Here is a 17647-nt window from a genome sequence, read left to right as displayed (position 1 = left end):
CCGAGACGATCGCAAGCCATGCATATCCGCCTCATCAAGACGAGCACAAGATCTCTCTTCTCGGAGCCCAAATAGAGCCGTCCTTAAGCATCCGGCTAGCCGAATCAATCGCGATCTCCCAGCTCTGAACCGCTTCGAAAAGATACTGAATTCCTTCAGAACTTCGCCTTCAGCCAGCCCACCAGCGCCTCGCCAAACTCCTTAGGCTTGTCCAAATGAGCCCAGTGGCCCGAATCAACCACGACCTGCGTGCTGTCTGGGATCAAACCGGCATCCAGACTCCCCTGGAGCAACTCGGGCCTGCAGACCATGTCCCTCTTGCCACCCCAGAACAAAAACGGGCACTTGACGTGGATGTTCTCCTTGGGGATTTTGGCGTCAGCTTTGTGCTGCACGCCAAACACCATGGATCGGTAGTAATTGAGCGGGGCGTCGAAGCCTCCTTCCTTCATGGAGGCGATCCACTTCTGCTTGCGCTCCTCGGTCGCGTAGGCCATCGTGGGCTGTCTCTTGTCGGCCAGAACAAAATTTCTCACCCCATCGGGGTAGCACAGCGTCTCGAGCCAGGTCTCGGGCTCCCCGTGTGCGACGTCCCACATGGCGTCCAGGTGCCCGTCCAGGACCTGTGCACCGTCGTCGGCTGTGAAGAGCTTCCAGTACCAGTGGGTGCCGTAGCCGAAGATACTCTTGGTCAGTTCGAGGACGTTGTCGAGATTGAATGGTTCCGGTGACGGAGGCATATAGGACACGTTCAGAAGAATAAGGCCGCACACACGGTCAGGGTGGAAGTTGTAGAAGCGTTGTGCGACAGCGGAGCCCTGTTGAAAACGATTCATGAGCGTCAGAATCGAGGAAAGTAAATGACGAGAAATATTCGGTCTACAGAGAAGGGCATTGCAGGGAATACTTGCCCAGTCATGACCGACGGAAATAACCTTGTCGAGACCCTCCTTGTCAACGATCTCCTTGAGGTCTTGGGTCATCAGCTGCATATTGTACGATTCCACGTCCGTGGGCTTGGAGGTGCCATTGTAGCCCAAGCAGTCTACAGCAATCACACCGTACCCATTGGGGAGCAAATAGTCTCGGATCGCCTCCTCATAGGTATCCGGGGCGTCTGGGAACCCATGGATCAAGAGCAATGTAGGGCGACCATCCTTTGCGGGGCTGGTGTAGTAGGTATAGGTGAAACCCCGTGTGACCTTGAGCGTTTTCTTCTCCAGCAGATCCATTATGGGGGAACAAATTTGGTATCCTTGTGATGGTGATACAAAAGGGAAGTTAAGTGAGGGGTCGGGGGCCGGTAGTTCTTATTCACCTATTGAAAGAGGGACGAGGCTCTTGACTTATATAGCACGAGTCAGCGCCGCGCCGAGATTTTGGGACGTCAGTTAGAACGGCCATGCTCCTCGCGAATCGCAGCGACAATGGGCCAACGCGCGTAAGCAAACAAGGTGCTGGTAAGACTTTTTGGTCGGCCAATCCGGTATTGTGGGGGAGTTGAAAGTCTGTATACGACGCAGCCATGAACCAATTACTGTCGAGTTTCCCGAAGGTGCTTGCGCTTGTTCCCCATACAGTGCTACCACTCTCTGCATTTCTCGTTGTAGGTGCACCATCCTTGAGTATTGGAACTTCCACGCCGCTCCTTTCTCGCTGTTTAGCATCCCGGAGCATCCCACACAGATGATCTTCCTTCAAAGAGACGGCGGACAAAGGTTGGCCTCAAAGTGTTGGTAATGACTGTGACTCATTGACAATATGAGCAGGTTATTCGTCGGCTGAGGACGAGATGGTCCACTTGTAGGATTCATGCTAAGGCACAGGCAGCCATTAGCTGAGAAATCAACCTCACCGCAATTGGAACATGGTGTGAGTATCATGGAGTAGGGAAGCAGGAACTGTTAAGTCTGCGATATCAAATGCGCGTATTTCGTATTGCCAGGTGGGGAAATAGCACGTGATATTGTGGTTGATTACGAGCTCCTATTGGCTGATATCTGGCCACTGAAATCCATCAAACTGTTTGGAGGAATTTCCAATGCGGAGTGATTTTCTCTCTCCAGAAATGTCCATTTCAATCCATGAAATGTGCTTGTATCCCTCTTGGTAGCTTTTCCACGATCATCGTTGAGATTGTTTCTCGTCAGACACATGTTGCAAAGATGAAGGGATCAATCTCCCGTTATGTGGGCTCGGTGTGCACGGGTATGAACTCGCTGCTCTCTCCTTTCCCCCATGGAAATGTTCTAATGTCCTTCCCAAGCAGAACCTGCACCCGCGCGGTTTGCAATGCATTGTCCACCCAATTCATGATATTTCCTCGCCGTGTTCGCTTCCCACACATGGGCTAGCCTTTCGAACCTCCAAACAGCTTACGAAAGCCATATGCATTTGGCCTTCCAAATGCTCTTCTGCACGACCCCTGCACAGCGGACCGAAGGACCCCAGCCATGTCTCGTCGGCGGCTTCTGGCAGGGATGACGACGACAGTACTGAAGATGATCCTGACCCGCTTTCCACAGCGCAGGGGGCGAAAATTGTCAAGGCACGCAAACCATTTCGCATCAGTATTCCGAAAATGAATCTCGAATCCGCTCTAGAGACGATGAGACTGGCTCACACGCACGGGCTCACGCTCGATGAAGTCGTTCTCAAACCGTCGCCAAAACAGTCCAACTCCTCTACGGTTCCTGCTGTTCCATTGAAATGTGATGAAAGACTCGGTTCCAAGATGAAAAATAATTTTGAGCTAGCAAGACAGCAAGGCAGGATGAAGGAGACTCTTCGATCGAGGCAGGCATTACCTCTGATGGCTGAGGGGACGCCGCAAGCGCTGCTGAAAGCGGTTGAAGACAATGATGTGGTGATTATCTTGGCCAAAACAGGGTCTGGGAAGACGACGCAGGTCCCTCAGATCATTCTCGATGACAGAATAATGTCTAGAAAAGGTCCTTGTACAAACATTGTTTGCACCCAACCCCGGCGGATGGCGGCGACCTCTGTGGCTCACAGAGTGGCTCATGAGCGCCATGATACCATGAGAAATAGCGTTGGCTACCACATTCGCAACGATAACTGGTCTCCGAGTCCATCTGGTAGCATAACATATTGTACGACAGGGATCCTACTCAATCGCCTCATAGCCAATCCACAAGCAACCTTGTCATCCCATTCACACATCATTGTTGACGAGGTCCACGAACGCGATATCCAGATCGATCTTGTCCTCTCGCTCCTGCGAAAGACTATTCGGGCTAGAAAGATGGCACAGGAGAGCTTCCCCAAGGTCATCCTGATGAGTGCTACTATCGACCCGACGACCTTTGTCGACTATTTCAAGCAACCAGCCGAGGACGGTACTACGCTCAATGTCGATAGCCTTGACGTAGAAGGCAGGCGTGCGTATGTCGAAGCCCACTATCTGCCTGAAATCCTCTCAGAATTGTCTCAAGAGGGGGACCTACATCCCTCTATACGGCAGTTGATCCAAGGTGGTCACAAGCAATCCAGCGCACAGCACATTGAACATGAGCTGCATTTTTCTGCCAGGCAAACGAAGCTGGCATCATCGCATTCAGGTGCACTTAGTCCTGACGAGGAATTGCCGCTGCCAAGTGCTCCTTATGAGATTGACTCTCCTGGGTTCACCGGTCCAATGCGCGTGGGCCTAGCTGTCTCCGTTATAGTCCATATCGCGAAGACCAAGCCTGATGGCGATGTATTGGTGTTCTTTCCAGGTTCAACAGACATGGAAAAAGTCGAGCTTCTTCTGACTAGTGGCCGCTTTGCCTGCCTGGGACTTGACTTCCAAGATCCGAATAAGTTCCGGTTATTCAAACTTCACTCTCGGCGCCGGGAAACGAATGATCAGGTCTTTGAACCTGTTCCAGATGGCTGTCGGAGAATCATCTTGACGACGAATATTGCAGAGACCTCGATCACACTTCCAGACGTCGTCTATGTTATCGACACTGGTAAGGAGCGGAACAGTCTCTTTGACCCTTCGACCCTGGCTCGGAGCCTGCCGTATGCTTGGATCAGCAAGACCAGCTCAATTCAAAGACGCGGTCGTGCTGGACGGCTTCGAAACGGTCATTATTATGCTCTGTTCTCAAAGGAACGCCACGACTCGCTTCGACCAATGCAACGTCCTAAGATCGAGCAGTCCGATCTTGCGGAATTGGCGTTACAGTTCAAAGCTTTCCCCCAAACTGTTGATGCCGAGAGTCTCCTCCTCGACACGATAGATCCACCCGCATCGGAATCAGTTGCGAGCGCTATCAGACAGTTGCAGAGTCTAGGCGCGTTGACTGATAAAGGGGATATCACAGACCTAGGCAGATTATTGTGGCGCTTGGGGGTGCATCCAGCGCTTGGAAAAGGCGTTCTCTTAGGATCACTGTTCGGATGTCTGGAGCCTATGCTGATTATCGCCTGTCACGATCCTGAAGCTCCGCTGGTATCCAATCTAGAACTGAGTATCGACAAACTCAGAGCCGAGAAACAAAAATATCTCCCAGAGTTCGAGACTGACTTTGCTTGGATCATTGAGGCCTTCAAAGAGTACCATGAAGCCAGCCTGGCCGGCGACGAAAACCTCATGCAGGAGTTACGCGACACAAAGTTTATCCGCCACCGCTCTTACCAGGATATGATGATGACAAGCAAAGGAATTCACGAAGCTCTGGCAGAAGTTGGATTTGTTTCACCTCCACAGCCAGGCAGAACCCTTTTCGAATCGCTTCCTCACTCTTTAAATATCAACAGCAACAACATGGTCCTTGTCAAGGCTCTGCTAATCAATACTGTCAGTGCTGAACTAGCCGCCTGGCGAGGTGCGACTAGTTTCAAAGGCCGACAATATGGTTGGTCGACTGACAGTCGCGATCTCAAAGGCATGATATCGAAACACGGGGTGAATGAGGCAACCAATCGGCGGGACCGACGCAAGAAGAAACATTACCGTAGCCACGGTCGCCTGATGGCATACACATGGAAACAAGCAGGGCTCGATGGACCCGACGATGTCGTGTGGCTCGAACAGGGTTCCATGGTGACACCGCTCATGGCCATCTTGTTCTGTCGGAGTCTCAAGCTGCAAAAGGATCAGGTACTGGAACTCAATGAGTGGCTTCGGCTCCGTATCTTGACACCTGACGATGTTCCGCCAGAGATTTCGGAGCAAGCGGCGGCTATTTTGGTGGAATTGAGGAAAACGGTTGATCGATTCATCAATCTCGCATGGCTAGAGCTTGAAAAGCTAGATCGGCCTCGAGGGCAACACGACTCTGAGAGTCAAGGGCAAGCTACCACGTCTAGTGGCTTGGGTCTCGAGCTGAGAAATGTCATGGTCGAAGCAGTCGTGAAAATGCTTGACGCCGATGAGGCGTATTGGAAGGAGTGGCGTGAACGGCGTCGAGTGGAGATTGCTTTGGATGTCGAACAGCGCCAGAGGGAGCAAGAAGAGGCAGATGCAGAAGCAACTGAGATGCAAGAGATGGACTGGGGATCCGAGGAAGAGCAAGAGGAAAAGCTCAAGCCCGACGCCGAGGGCGGCTCCAAGAACACTGCTGGTGTCCCAGGATACGAAAGGGCATCGGCATGACCCCTGATCCGGCGAGGGACATGAATTTCGCGATGCTAGAAAGAGTCGTCCCTCTTTTCCAAGTGTATATTCAAGCACATTGTACAAAAAGTGAACTGGACCATGGCTATGGCTGTTTGTAAAAAGAGAAGCGCGAAACAATAGTGTACAACAATATAGAGGGTTACTGTACATATGTACACAAATATGCAGATATATCGTCCGAGCAGAATCGCGAAAGAGTACTCTTTCTCATCCGTACAGCGAGAGTATAGCATCCATGACCGTAATTCGTTGCTCTCACAGAAGTAGCAGTTCTACGAGGTATAGCACGTTAAATCTCCTTACGAGTGAAGCAACATACATGTGTGGTGTGGTGACCTGACCCGCTTCGACGAGCTATCTCCCTCGTCTGAAGGCGGTATCAAGTACCACCTTTGTTGCATCTCATAGCAGGCCTGTATTGTTTTTTTCCTGCGGCTTCGAGAAGTACTCGTACACAATCCGCAAGCGGCTCCGGGTTTCCAGGTGTATGGAGAGGGCCTTTGGTGTCGACGCACCTGTACGGTCTCGTCGAGACTGGGAGTTATTTGTGGAGAGTAAAGCGACGAGCTTTGTAGGTCGGGACGAATTGAGTCGAGTTCACGCTGTGAGGACATGGGCTCAAATCGAGCTTTGGGGCATTCAAACCTCCTTCCGTTTCAGCTTGTGCAGTTGGAACAGCCAGTTCATGTACCGATCAAAGACGGTAGTCCAGGTGTAGCCGCCGGAGACAAAGTACACCAGCCAGCTTTTGTTGCCCTCCCAGATCCAGTTCCTCCTGGCGTCCCCCAACAGCCAACTCCAGGGCCACGGCCCGGCGCCCGGGAGGACCTGCTTGACGACACTCTCGGCATATGCTGCAGCGGGCATGGCGCCCTCCTGCGAATGGCCTTGGCGTCTGATGTAGTTGTCCTCGAGAGGGGCGTACAGGCTGTCCTCGGGCAAGACGCGCTTGACGTGAGAGTTGATGCGAGACTTGACACCGCCCGTGACGACGGTGATGACCTTGACGTCGAACGGGGCGAGCTCGACGCGCAACGTGTTGGCGTAGGCGTGCAGTGCGGCTTTCGAGGCGTTGTACACACCGCCAAAGACGTAGGGGATGACCCCGGCCAAGCTGCCGACCATGACGATCGTCCCGTGGGCTTTAATGAGCAGCGGCGAGAAGACCTGGCACATGCGCATGATGGCGAAGACATTGACGTCGAAGATTCTTTTGACCTCGTCGATCTTGACGTCCAGAGCGGGCATCACGTACGAGATCCCGGCATTGTTGACTGTGCACGGACGATATCAGTTCAAGGAGTTTTTTTGTTTTTGTTTTTGTAGCCAAACAAGGGTCACCAGATCAGGGCTCACCGAGGTAGTCAAGACCACGGCCATCGGTCAATTCTTCGACACTTTTGAAGCAGGAGAGTATGGAGGAGTCGTCGTCGACCACCAACGGTAAAGTCTCAATGCCTTTCTCCGACAGGTCGATGATTTGGCCAGTGGTTCGAGCCGTGGCGAAGACTCGGAGTCCTCGAGTGTGGAAGGCCAGAGCAAGAGCGTGGCCGATGCCGCCAGGACTGCAGCCAGTGATGAGGACTGACTTGCGGTGGTCGGTGGTGGCCATGACCGCGACCCGGCCTTGGATTGGCAGAACCTGTATTCTTATTGACGAGAAGCTAGAGCTGTGGGAGGAAGTGGAAGTTCGGCGGCAGCAGTCCAATTGTCCAGCCCAGCTCACCTAGTCACTTGGAAAGAGGATTGATTGATTGATTGATCAATTGTGTTCCTCGAGCCATCATCCTTGTCTCTTCCCCCCTTCGTCATTGCCCCGCATCTGTGGGGGCTAGTGACCGCGCTGCTCTGTATGGCGGCGGCGGCACGGTGGCCGGCCCTCCTCACCAAGCTTCTGAGCATCTTGCTATTAGGTAGCTACCTACAGTAGGCAAGTAGCCAGTGGTAGCGTACGGAGAGCAAGGCCCCAAAGATAGAGATCTACAGGGACAAGCACCAAGTTATTCCTTAAGTGACAGCATCTGGTCTGGCGGCTTCGGGGACTCGTTCAATTTCCACCCCTCCATGTGCTCGTCCGCAGTTCCAACTGCAAGCCCATAAGCACGGCCACCCTTCTTCCATTCTCCTTCAGCCCCTCTGCTTCTGAATATTGCTCAAAGACACTCTGAGAAAACGGAAGAAGCGATTTGCTTACTCCTTCGACTGACTGTCGTCTAGATTCTCTGCTGTCTAGAAACGGGGTTCTACCAGTCCACTCTGGTGGTCTTGTAAACAACTCATTGATCTGCCTCAGGCTGAGCAACTTCTCTAGTACTCGTACCTCTCTTAGAAGCACCACAACCCAATCCTCGCACCGCTAGACCGATCATGTCCGCAGAAGTGAAGACCACGGCGTCTCCGGACCAGAAATGGCTCGACAGCTTCATCTCTCTGCTCTCCCGCTCCTACCTAACCACTCCCCTCACCACCGCCTTCATCACCGAGATTGACAACACCAGCCCCTCGGCAGACGTCTCTCAGGTGATGACCCCGGAACGTCTCACCAAGCATTTTACGCTGGGTATCACGGCGGCCGCCAAATCCAATGTTGTCCTCATCGAGTCGGGCGATTTCACGGCGGCCGCCCTCTTCGAACCCCCCGATTTCTGCGGCATCCCCCCTTCGCAGGCCCGCCGGAATCCAGGTCCCATACTGCAAGAGTGGCGGAGCACGGCTCGCAGATTGAAGGCCAAATATCTCTCCATCCCTGACCAGGGGGAGCACAGCTACGACCAGCCCGCAGCGCCCTCGCAGTCCTCGGGTGCTCCTTCCGAGGACCCATACCCGGCCGACTTCAACAAGGATACGGACTTTGAGACCCGCCCGTTCTATCACCTGGCTATGATTGCGAGGGATCCCGATGCCCCACCCGACAAGAGCAACGAGGCCTTCAAGGCCTGTATGGACTATTTCCTGAAAAGGGCAAGGGACGAGGGGGTGCCGGTCTGGCTGGAGACGGCCAGCGAGAGCGCCATGAAGGAATATGAGAGTCTGGGGTTCAGAGTGTGCGAGGAGGTGGTCATTGGGAAGGGGAGGGTCAACGAGAAGGGCTGGCCGACAGAGGGTGGCAAAGGCGTGATGACATGGGCCATGATCTGGGATGAACACTTGAGTTGAAAATCGGACCACGACACCACTGCTCACTGCCTGGCTGCTCACTCAGCGTTTGTGTAGCTAGCCTGGTTCATGACGAAGCTGGACATGAAATGGATCTATTATATATATACTGGCACATGTTGCAACCATCACATATGGAAATGTGCTGTTCGTACATGGCTTGTGGTTGCGTCGATGGCGCGCCAATGGAGTCTACTAGGAAAATTCGACTCCTGTTTCCCAGCTAGACCTCCAGGCAAGGCATGTGGTCACATTTTCCGTGTGTCGACCGGGGGGGAACATGCGAGGCTTGAGCAATGTGGGCGGATAGAAACGTATATGGGTGCCATGTCTTTTCGTCTGTTCCTCTGTTGGAATGATTCGAAGACAATGAAGAATTCAAAGTCGCTTGTTCCGATGTGTCGACCATGATACTCCAGGTCCAAGGTGGGCGCGGGGACGGTATGAGATATCCATGTGAATGTGGTCTGGCGCATGGGGCCTTGGGAGAGAGCCCTTTTTGGTCTTCTGGCTCGCGCGGTTCCGACCTTCACCTCGTATAAAGAAACGTAGGCGCTCATGCTTCGACACCAGTGGTTTATTTACAGTGGACCTTCCAGTTCTCGGCAACCCACTTGGCGATCAAGGTCGTCAGATTCTCTCCAGGCATGTACTGGTCCACATCATCGTCCGAGTACTCGAGGCCCAAGAACCGGAAGGCCAAGATGATCCACGGCTCGATGAATTCGTTGAAGACAACATCCACGACGACGTCCTCGTCCGTGTCGAGGTTGATTGTGTCTGGCTGCGGGTTGATGGTTGATTGGATGCAGTTAGGGACTTGGTAGAAGGATATCGGGGTGTGAATTGTGTCGTCACCATCGTCGCCCAAGTCGTCATGCGTGGTGTAGCCTGGAGTTAAACTGTCGCCATCATCGTCCGAGAGCAACATCTGTGAAGGATGGTACCTGTTGCCGGAAGAGAGGACGATGTCTTCTTTGACACTGATTTGTTCGGGTGGAGCCAATTTCCACATGGCGAAGAATGGGTCGACACTCTCAAAGATTGGACCTCCGCGGTTCAGCATGTTGATGAGATGTTTGGCTTTGCTGTATGGCACGTCTTTGATATAGTGGAATCCGCTGGTGAACGGACAGATGATATAAGTTGAATCCTTTGTAAAAGCTCCCTTGAAGATGTCAAATCGAATTGCTCCTGTGTTAGATATGACGAGGCGCGGCCGATCGTCTCGCCTGACATCGCTGACAACGCCAGGAAAGACTTCATGCTCCAGCCACGAGAAGATGCTATCGTTGCTTGGATAAGGCGCGCGGCTCATCCACAGATCTTTGGGAGCACAGCCAAATGTTTGATCTAGATCTAGCGCTTGACGAGCTTCGCCGATTGCTTCTGTAATGTTTCGCCCCCTCTCGGAATGAAATGTGGATTTATTGTGGCCTGAATGGTGGTATAATGAGTAAAGATTGTTGTCGATGTATCTCCTGAAGAAGGTGGGATTCTCAGTGGTAGAGCGGCTGCTGTTCGTGGAGAGGCCGTCGATCGACTGGAAGCCAATAGTCTCCATGAAGCGGCCACTCGCAAGGCCGTAAGACTTGCTGTCAAACTTGCGATAGTCCCGGATATGGTAGTGGCCGCCAAAAAACTGGATAGGGATGTCCCACTGGACTGAACGGATAGCCTTGTAGATGATCTCAAATTCCTCGGACCGTATAGCAGCGTGACCAATGACAACAAACAAGTCAACGTCCCGATCACGAATGGCCTCTTGGAACCAGGGCTCTTGAACGGTCTGCTCGACTCGCTGGACGACCGTGTTATTGTAGTTTCGATCGAAATTGTAGAGAAAGCCGAAGCTCACGATACGAATGCCTTGATTCTTGGTAGTGAATTTCTTGTACCTTTGCGCAAGGGGGACTAGTTCCTCCGTATTTGGATCAATGATGTCCAGGTTAGAAGCAAGATAGCTGTCAGAATACGCCGGGGCAGTGATGAGATATTCATTTTCGGACGAATTCTTCTGGTAGAGTTCGTGGTTGCCGGAGCAGATGATATCCATGTGCTGCGCGCGAAAGATGTCGAAAGTGAAGAGGCCTTTGGGCTCTGATGCGTCATAGAGGCCATTGCCCTCGATGCGATCTCCCGTATCGACGATCAATAAGTCAAGGCCTTCCACATCCAGCTTCTCCCTCAACCGTGCCGCGAAATCGACATAATCGCCCCAGTCCGCGGAAAAAGACGGTTCCAGTAAGTGGCCGGCATGCCTAAGGAGAAGCAGTTAGCTTATGCTATCAACACCACTGTATGAGCCTTGGCTCTTTTTGTACACAATTCGGTGCTAAGAGACGGTAGCCTACCAGCCATGGGTGTCCGTTGTGTGCAGGAAGTTGAGCTGCCCAAACTGCAGATCCCTGAGAGGAGAGGCAAACGCCTCAGGGGCTGATGGCTGCTTTGAGAGAGAGGACTCTACCAGAAGTGCCAAAGTCACCGCGAAGTAGGTAAACATTCTGGAGACATCGACCACAAGGACTAAACCTTTCAATACCCAAAACTTCCAACGAAAAGTCACTGGCCGCCGGCGGTTGGTCTGGATGATACTGGGTCTCTCGCGAGGGTGGAACGATACGATGGTTCAATGAGACCGTGGTATGTGGTATGAGGTAGCACAAATTGACGGGTGGTTCAATCACTGACAATTGCTTTACGAGTACAAGTCTTGGGGTGGCAATGGGATGGCAGGATGACTAGGAGGTTATCGGCATGGCCATGACAACAATTCCCTCAGCCTTGGTCACAACCACTCCAAACATGCCAAGGATTTGGGATCTGAGCTAAGCCTTACCTAGCTGGCTGGCAAGTGCCCCCTTGCCTTCGGTGATCGCAGCTTCCGTGTTGGGAACCCCAATCAATCCCGAGCTCCGTATTGCAGTCAGTCGGTTTTCAACTTCCAACAACTTTTTCTTTGGCCTTTGTTCACTTCAAGCCACTCTTTTCTGAACGGGACACAAGCACGTCGCTCAAGTCGACCTCGCCTCTCTACGGCCCACCATGTCTGTGTCCAGACTTTTCACGAACGCCTCGCGGCTGCTTTCACAGCGATCTGCCCTTTCCTCCTCAATACGTCCTTCCTTTCGCAGAGTCGCACCTAGATCCCTTCCTGCTATCCGAGGATATGCATCAGGGTCACAGCAGACGTTCACAGTCCGAGATGCGCTCAATGAGGCACTAGCAGAGGAGCTTGAGCAAGATGAAAAGGTGTTCATTTTAGGAGAGGAAGTGGCTCAATATAATGGTGAGATCTATGTCATTCAGGTACCAGATTCCAATGCTGACCAGTGATTTTCAGGTGCATACAAAGTAAGGGCCACTGGAGGTCTGCAGCAGAGATGCTTGCATTTGAGGGTCTCTGTCGCACTGTATCTCTTCGATGCTAACCATCTTATAGGTCACCAAAGGACTTCTCGATCGCTTCGGCCCTAAACGAGTCATCGACACACCTATCACAGAATCAGGCTTCTGCGGTCTAGCTGTGGGTGCAGCTTTGGCTGGTCTACACCCTGTGTGCGAGTTCATGACATTCAATTTCGCCATGCAGGCAATTGATCAGATCATTAACTCTGCAGCAAAAACCCATTACATGTCGGGTGGCATCCAACCCTGTCCGATTGTTTTCCGAGGCCCTAATGGTTTCGCTGCCGGAGTTGCTGCTCAACATTCGCAAGACTACTCAGCATGGTACGGAAGCATCCCTGGATTGAAAGTTGTCGCCCCATGGAGCGCCGAGGACGCAAAGGGACTGTTGAAAGCCGCCATCCGAGACCCGAACCCTGTGGTTGTTCTAGAGAACGAGTGAGTTTGGCAGCGGAAGCAAGAAGAGAAGAAAATGCTGACAGGAGCAGATTGCTATACGGTCAGGCTTTCCCAATGAGCGCAGAGGCTCAAAAGAGCGACTTCGTTCTTCCCTTCGGCAAGGCGAAGATTGAACGGCCAGGCAAGGACTTGACCATCGTGACCCTTTCCAGATGCGTGGGCCTGTCGCTGGACGCTGCAGAACAGCTGAAAAAGAACTATGGTGTCGAAGCTGAGGTCATTAACCTGCGTTCAATCAAGCCCATGGATGTGGGGGCCATCATCAAGTCTGTCAAGAAAACGGGTGTTCTCATGGCAGTTGAATCCGGCTTCCCTGCCTTTGGAGTTGGCGCAGAGATCCTTGCCCTAGCGGTCGAATACGGATTCGACTACCTCCAGGCGCCCCCAGTTCGTGTTACTGGAGCGGAAGTGCCCACACCGTATGCGCAGAAATTGGAAGAGATGAGCTTCCCTCAGGTCGACACCATCACAAACTACGCAGCGAAGCTACTCAAGGTGTAATGGAACCTGGAGTGGGGCACTGTTTTCAAGCCCAAAAAGCGTTTCTGAATATATGTATTAGCGCCAGCGTCTTGTTCGTGTCAGGTGGAATCCGGGTCCCATGGTGCATCGGGTCGGCCGTGACAGGGCCGAGGGGGATATTGAAGGTCCAGTTTCACATAGTTTATGAGTTGGGCAAAATAATGGCCATTGTATTGACACGGCTTCTCCTGGCTTCGCAAGCTGAAGCCTCCAGCTTTTGGATTTCTAGTGCTGTTCAGACACCTTAGCAATTCCGCCATGCTTGGACTCGTTGGTCGGCGGTCGGTGGGGAACAGACAGCACAATCTACATAAGTATCGTCTCGGAAACTGAATGTATCTCGTGGTCATCGAAGAGTTTTGTTGATGGCCCTGGGACCAGGTGCGCAACCGGTCCAGGCCCATCTGCCAGACTTTGCCCAGGCGATGAATGACAAGTACCTGCGGTATGACCCTAGACCTGCTGTCCTGCTGCCGGTTTTGGTCTGTCATTCCCCCTTTTGTATCGAGGCGGAATTCTCAGATTCGGTCTACCACCAGTTGAGACGGGGACTAGGCGACAAAAGTCCAGCCCCGTCCAGCTCAGCTTATCCTCCATCCAATCGTCAAGTCCCATATGCCCATTGTGGAGTATTTGACGTATGTTTCAGTGGTGGTGGTGGTAGGACACCGTCGTCCAGGCTATCCAAAAATGGTCGAGGGGATCCAACTGCTTGGGTCGTCCTCTGGCACCTGTATGTACCATGTCGCTTAAGAGATGTGGCGGCCACATGGCAAGTTGAGATGTCGATGCGGTCTGGATGCAAAGAAGAGCCCTGAAGAGGTGGTCTGATATCCCTTTGAGATGTCAACAAGGCTGTTTCTGTGACGGAATAAGTGGACGGGGCTTTTGTCAAGTGTTGGAGTCTGGACCGCAAGCGATTCACCTCATGTTTCTCATCTGGGCTCCATCATGCCACCAAAGCAGACCATCTTGTCTGCACATCCCCCTCACCGTCTACCTACGCTCGCTTGTCGAGCCTACGTTTCCTTTTCCATGCATCTCACGCGTTCAACATTACCATATTTGACTCGAGAGCGGACCCGGACCTGTTGACCACAAGTATGCCTGGCAAGCTGAATCAATCGGTAATACATACGACTCCTTTGGGCTTGCTGCATGCTGCGCCTTTTCAGTGGGTTCCCAAGGTCGGCCTTTTCATTGGACAAAACAGGAGGAGGGAGAAAATATTGAAACACTATGGGAGACATGGATAAGCAAAGAGGCCCGAGCCGATCTCAGAAGCCAGTAACCAGAGGTTCTTTTGCCAGTCTCGGTTGGAGCGACGGGCCTCTGTTCCTTCCATCCTCCATCTTCTTGACCTTTGTCGAGATTAGCGACCTCGTTGCGATCTCCGATCAGATATAATCATGCTTCCTTCATCCATGCGCCATCTGTCCCGGGTCCACACACATCTGCCAGACCCGGCGCGTGGTTGGGGATTCCTCGCAATCCTGTTGAGAGGTCCTCACACCATCACGCCAGCTCTACCCTGCTGTACCAGTACCAAACGATCTCTGCAGAGACTAACGACACGGCAAACTAGTTGACATCCTGGCTCGCCGGTTCGGCTCTCGTTTCCACAGGTGGTTGATCCAATGACCAACCAGAAAACAACCGAACTGCTCGATGCGAACCCCCTCCTGTCAACTCGGATACGATGTTGAGATGTTGTGCGCAAGCTTAGGACTGGAGGATTTCGCCGAATCTAACGCCGTTCCTATGGCTCACGTGGATCAGCTTGCTACCGTGTACGTGCTTTCGGACGGTCTATTCATTGACACAAGTCATCCCAGAGAGCTAGCTGGGATCCAGGAATGCATCAATAGGGCTGCATGGAGCTAGAAATCGCACAATCTCGATGATCTCCGAGAGGTGGAGATCCAAGATCCGTGTCAGATGTCGATACTACCATTATCAAAAGTATTGAGTACTTGCGGTGAGGTGCTCCATGCTCATACTTCATATCCTCGATTGAAGAGCTCGGGAAGTAGCATCTCTTCCGGTCTTTTCTGTTGCCTCTTTCTCCTGGTCTGTTCTGAGCTGGTTTCGACATCTGCGCCCTGCTCGGCGTGGCGTTTGGTATTGTTCCTTGTCATTCCGCAGTTTAGTGCCCGCTGTCATTTTGCAATAACAACCAGGGAGCCCAACATCCAGAGGATCATGTGGCAGCCACCCTTTGTTCACATTCTCCCACTAGCTGTTGTCCCTACTGTCTCAGATCTTTAGGTTTATTCGCATCACCACCAAACCCCGACCTTTACCACTGCGATATGCTAAGCGTGCATGGGATTCTCGTACATACTCCAAAATAGACAGCTACAACACTTCTTGTTCGAATACACGCGATCCGGCAACACTTTTTCGGCCTTTCACGGTTTCTATGAGATGCTATACTGCCTTGCTGGCCAAAGCGCAGCGAATTTAGCAATATGTTGCTGAATATTGAAGCCGTCGCCCCGGCCGAATCTTCATGTGGACAGCATCATCCTATGATGGATCGAGAATGCTTGAACCAAATATCGTCAGCCTAGCAAATGCAAAGCCTCTCCGATCTTCACCAAGTATCACCTCGCAAATCCCGCCGGACCTATCCCGCCGGACCTATATCACTGTACTTCCTCTACACAAAGAAGCTAGTGCAACAGGCTACTTCCGTCGCAGGTGCTACAAGAAATTGGCAGCAGTTCCTCGGGTGCTCGGTGGCAGCCAGCTGAAATACAACCAAGTAGTCCTTTGCAGAAGATGCAGCGGGTCAATTTGTTGCCAGAGACAAACGAGGTAAGCAACATGTCTCACTCTTCGAGAAATGGGCTCACCATCGACAGGTAGCGAAGAAAACAACGGACGCGTACGGCGCAGCCACTCCGAGCTATCTTTTACAGATCCCCCTCGAAGTCCGCGAATACATCTACGACCTAATGCTCGCCTTCAAGTGTCAGGACCACTTAAACCTGCTATGTGTGAACAAGCAAGTGTATAGTGAAGCCAGACTTTCTTTCTTTCGCAGGCCACTCGTGTGCGAATGTCAAAATGATCTTGTCAAATTCACAAACAAATGGCCGAAAAGGGTGCAGCAAAGTATCACCAATCTGAGACTTAGGCTTGAGGAAATTGGACCCCAGGCTGTAACACCTTGGGTCGCTGGTCAAGCTTCTCAGCATCCATATCTCCAAGAAATCCATCGCATCACATCTGCATTGGAGAACATTCCTGGTGTGACGCATTTGGCACTTCTGCGGCCCTTAGACTCTGGCAGGAATACACCCTCGAGTATCGTCATGACCCAAGTCCTGACCTGGGTTGCAGAACACTACCTCAAGCTACATGTGATGAAGCTCGACATTGAGCAATGCCATATTTGCTGCCTTGGATCCATTCAAGAACTACACACTTTCCAATTTAGCGGGTTCTCAGAGACAAGCCCCACGAGGACTGCAGAAGTGCTCAGCAAGTTGACGGGTCTTCAGAATCTTTCCATCATCGGTCCGCCTCATGGTCTCCTGATGCGCCAGAGACATGGTTATCAGACCAGGATCGCCCAATCCGTCACACATCAATTGTTCGAAAGGATCAGGCCGCTGAGGCGTCTAGCTTTGACCCAAATCACCGACCCGAAGACAGACGGGAGCATTTTCCTGAACTCCAAGACGATGAAAGCGTTGTATGAGTTCCATCGAGATAGCCTTGAAGTGCTCAAGATATCCTCCAACACGACTCCTGCGTCGGCCTTCGTCGAGTTTCTCTCAGCCTTCCTATTGGACACACCGAAACTCCAGGAGCTTGCCCTGACGTGGCCGAACATGGAAATCACACTGGTCGACTTCGTCTCAAGCTCAATACAAAGGCTGGAGTTTGTTGTAGCCTCGACGGAGCAGGCAAACGCTATTGCTGCTCGACTTAGGCTCATGCGATACCGCCTGCGATACTTGCGGCTGGTCAAGTTCAACGTCATCAACGAGGTGATAGAGACGTCAGTCGAGGGAGAGGGGGAGGGCAAGCCGAGTCAACTCAGCTTTTCAATGCCAATCCAGAATCTGGCTGCGTGAGTGTCTATTCGAGTCTCTAATTGCTAACACGGCGCATGCTGATCCTTCTTGCACACACCAGGAACATTATATCTCCGTTCACCATCTCCTGGGGCATCTGGCAGCCTCTATCCCCTAGATAAGTCTGCGATGTGGCCTGCGGACCTATTTTCCCCTCGACCAGCCTCAGCGACTGCTCGCTTCGCCCTGAAGGTACCGACCGGCTCTGAGAGGGATCGCCTGCTTTATTCTCCTCACTTTTTTTTTTCTCATCCCTTGGCCATGATTTGCACGTGTCAAGATAGATTTGCTCAACGTGACGGGCTCATCGTGTGGGGCGTTACTTATGGATGGAGGAAAGGGTGAAGAGGCATAGGAGCGTGTAGTGTGAATCTGGTGCTCA

The 17647-nt window shown here is 52.3% G+C and overlaps 7 protein-coding genes across 7 annotated transcripts; 4 read left to right on the top strand and 3 right to left on the bottom strand.

Annotated features, from left to right (window-relative positions):
• Positions 1 to 155: 155 nt before the first annotated feature.
• Positions 156 to 1232, bottom strand: AYO21_01852 (hypothetical protein; the record flags this gene model as incomplete). Its single annotated transcript, XM_022651834.1, has 1 exon — positions 156 to 1232. The coding sequence occupies one exon, from the start codon at positions 1230 to 1232 to the stop codon at positions 156 to 158; it is 1077 nt and encodes a 358-aa protein (XP_022515952.1).
• Positions 1233 to 1427: 195 nt separating this feature from the next.
• Positions 1428 to 5608, top strand: AYO21_01851 (hypothetical protein; the record flags this gene model as incomplete). The annotated part of the gene is made up of 2 exons (XM_022651833.1): positions 1428 to 1441; positions 2434 to 5608. The coding sequence occupies 2 exons, from the start codon at positions 1428 to 1430 to the stop codon at positions 5606 to 5608; spliced, it is 3189 nt and encodes a 1062-aa protein (XP_022515951.1).
• A 663-nt stretch (positions 5609 to 6271) lies between these two features.
• On the bottom strand, positions 6272 to 7244 carry AYO21_01850 (hypothetical protein; the record flags this gene model as incomplete). Its single annotated transcript, XM_022651832.1, has 2 exons — positions 6272 to 6906; positions 6989 to 7244. The coding sequence occupies 2 exons, from the start codon at positions 7242 to 7244 to the stop codon at positions 6272 to 6274; spliced, it is 891 nt and encodes a 296-aa protein (XP_022515950.1).
• A 755-nt stretch (positions 7245 to 7999) lies between these two features.
• On the top strand, positions 8000 to 8788 carry AYO21_01849 (hypothetical protein; the record flags this gene model as incomplete). Its single annotated transcript, XM_022651831.1, has 1 exon — positions 8000 to 8788. One exon carries the CDS (start codon positions 8000 to 8002, stop codon positions 8786 to 8788), a length of 789 nt encoding a protein of 262 aa, XP_022515949.1.
• Positions 8789 to 9365: 577 nt separating this feature from the next.
• AYO21_01848 (hypothetical protein) lies at positions 9366 to 11291 on the bottom strand (the record flags this gene model as incomplete). Its single annotated transcript, XM_022651830.1, has 2 exons — positions 9366 to 11049; positions 11143 to 11291. 2 exons carry the CDS (start codon positions 11289 to 11291, stop codon positions 9366 to 9368), a joined length of 1833 nt encoding a protein of 610 aa, XP_022515948.1.
• A 542-nt stretch (positions 11292 to 11833) lies between these two features.
• On the top strand, positions 11834 to 13156 carry AYO21_01847 (hypothetical protein; the record flags this gene model as incomplete). Its single annotated transcript, XM_022651829.1, has 4 exons — positions 11834 to 12077; positions 12132 to 12142; positions 12231 to 12634; positions 12685 to 13156. The coding sequence occupies 4 exons, from the start codon at positions 11834 to 11836 to the stop codon at positions 13154 to 13156; spliced, it is 1131 nt and encodes a 376-aa protein (XP_022515947.1).
• A 2566-nt stretch (positions 13157 to 15722) lies between these two features.
• On the top strand, positions 15723 to 17265 carry AYO21_01846 (hypothetical protein; the record flags this gene model as incomplete). Its single annotated transcript, XM_022651828.1, has 3 exons — positions 15723 to 15830; positions 15881 to 15997; positions 16045 to 17265. The coding sequence occupies 3 exons, from the start codon at positions 15723 to 15725 to the stop codon at positions 17263 to 17265; spliced, it is 1446 nt and encodes a 481-aa protein (XP_022515946.1).
• Positions 17266 to 17647: the final 382 nt, after the last annotated feature.

Source organism: Fonsecaea monophora, assembly GCF_001642475.1.
Source record: "Fonsecaea monophora strain CBS 269.37 chromosome Unknown Scaff7, whole genome shotgun sequence".
Classification (NCBI taxonomy): Eukaryota; Fungi; Ascomycota; class Eurotiomycetes; order Chaetothyriales; family Herpotrichiellaceae; genus Fonsecaea; species Fonsecaea monophora.
Note: the sequence above shows the minus strand (reverse complement) of the source record. Positions and strands in the feature narration are given on the sequence as shown.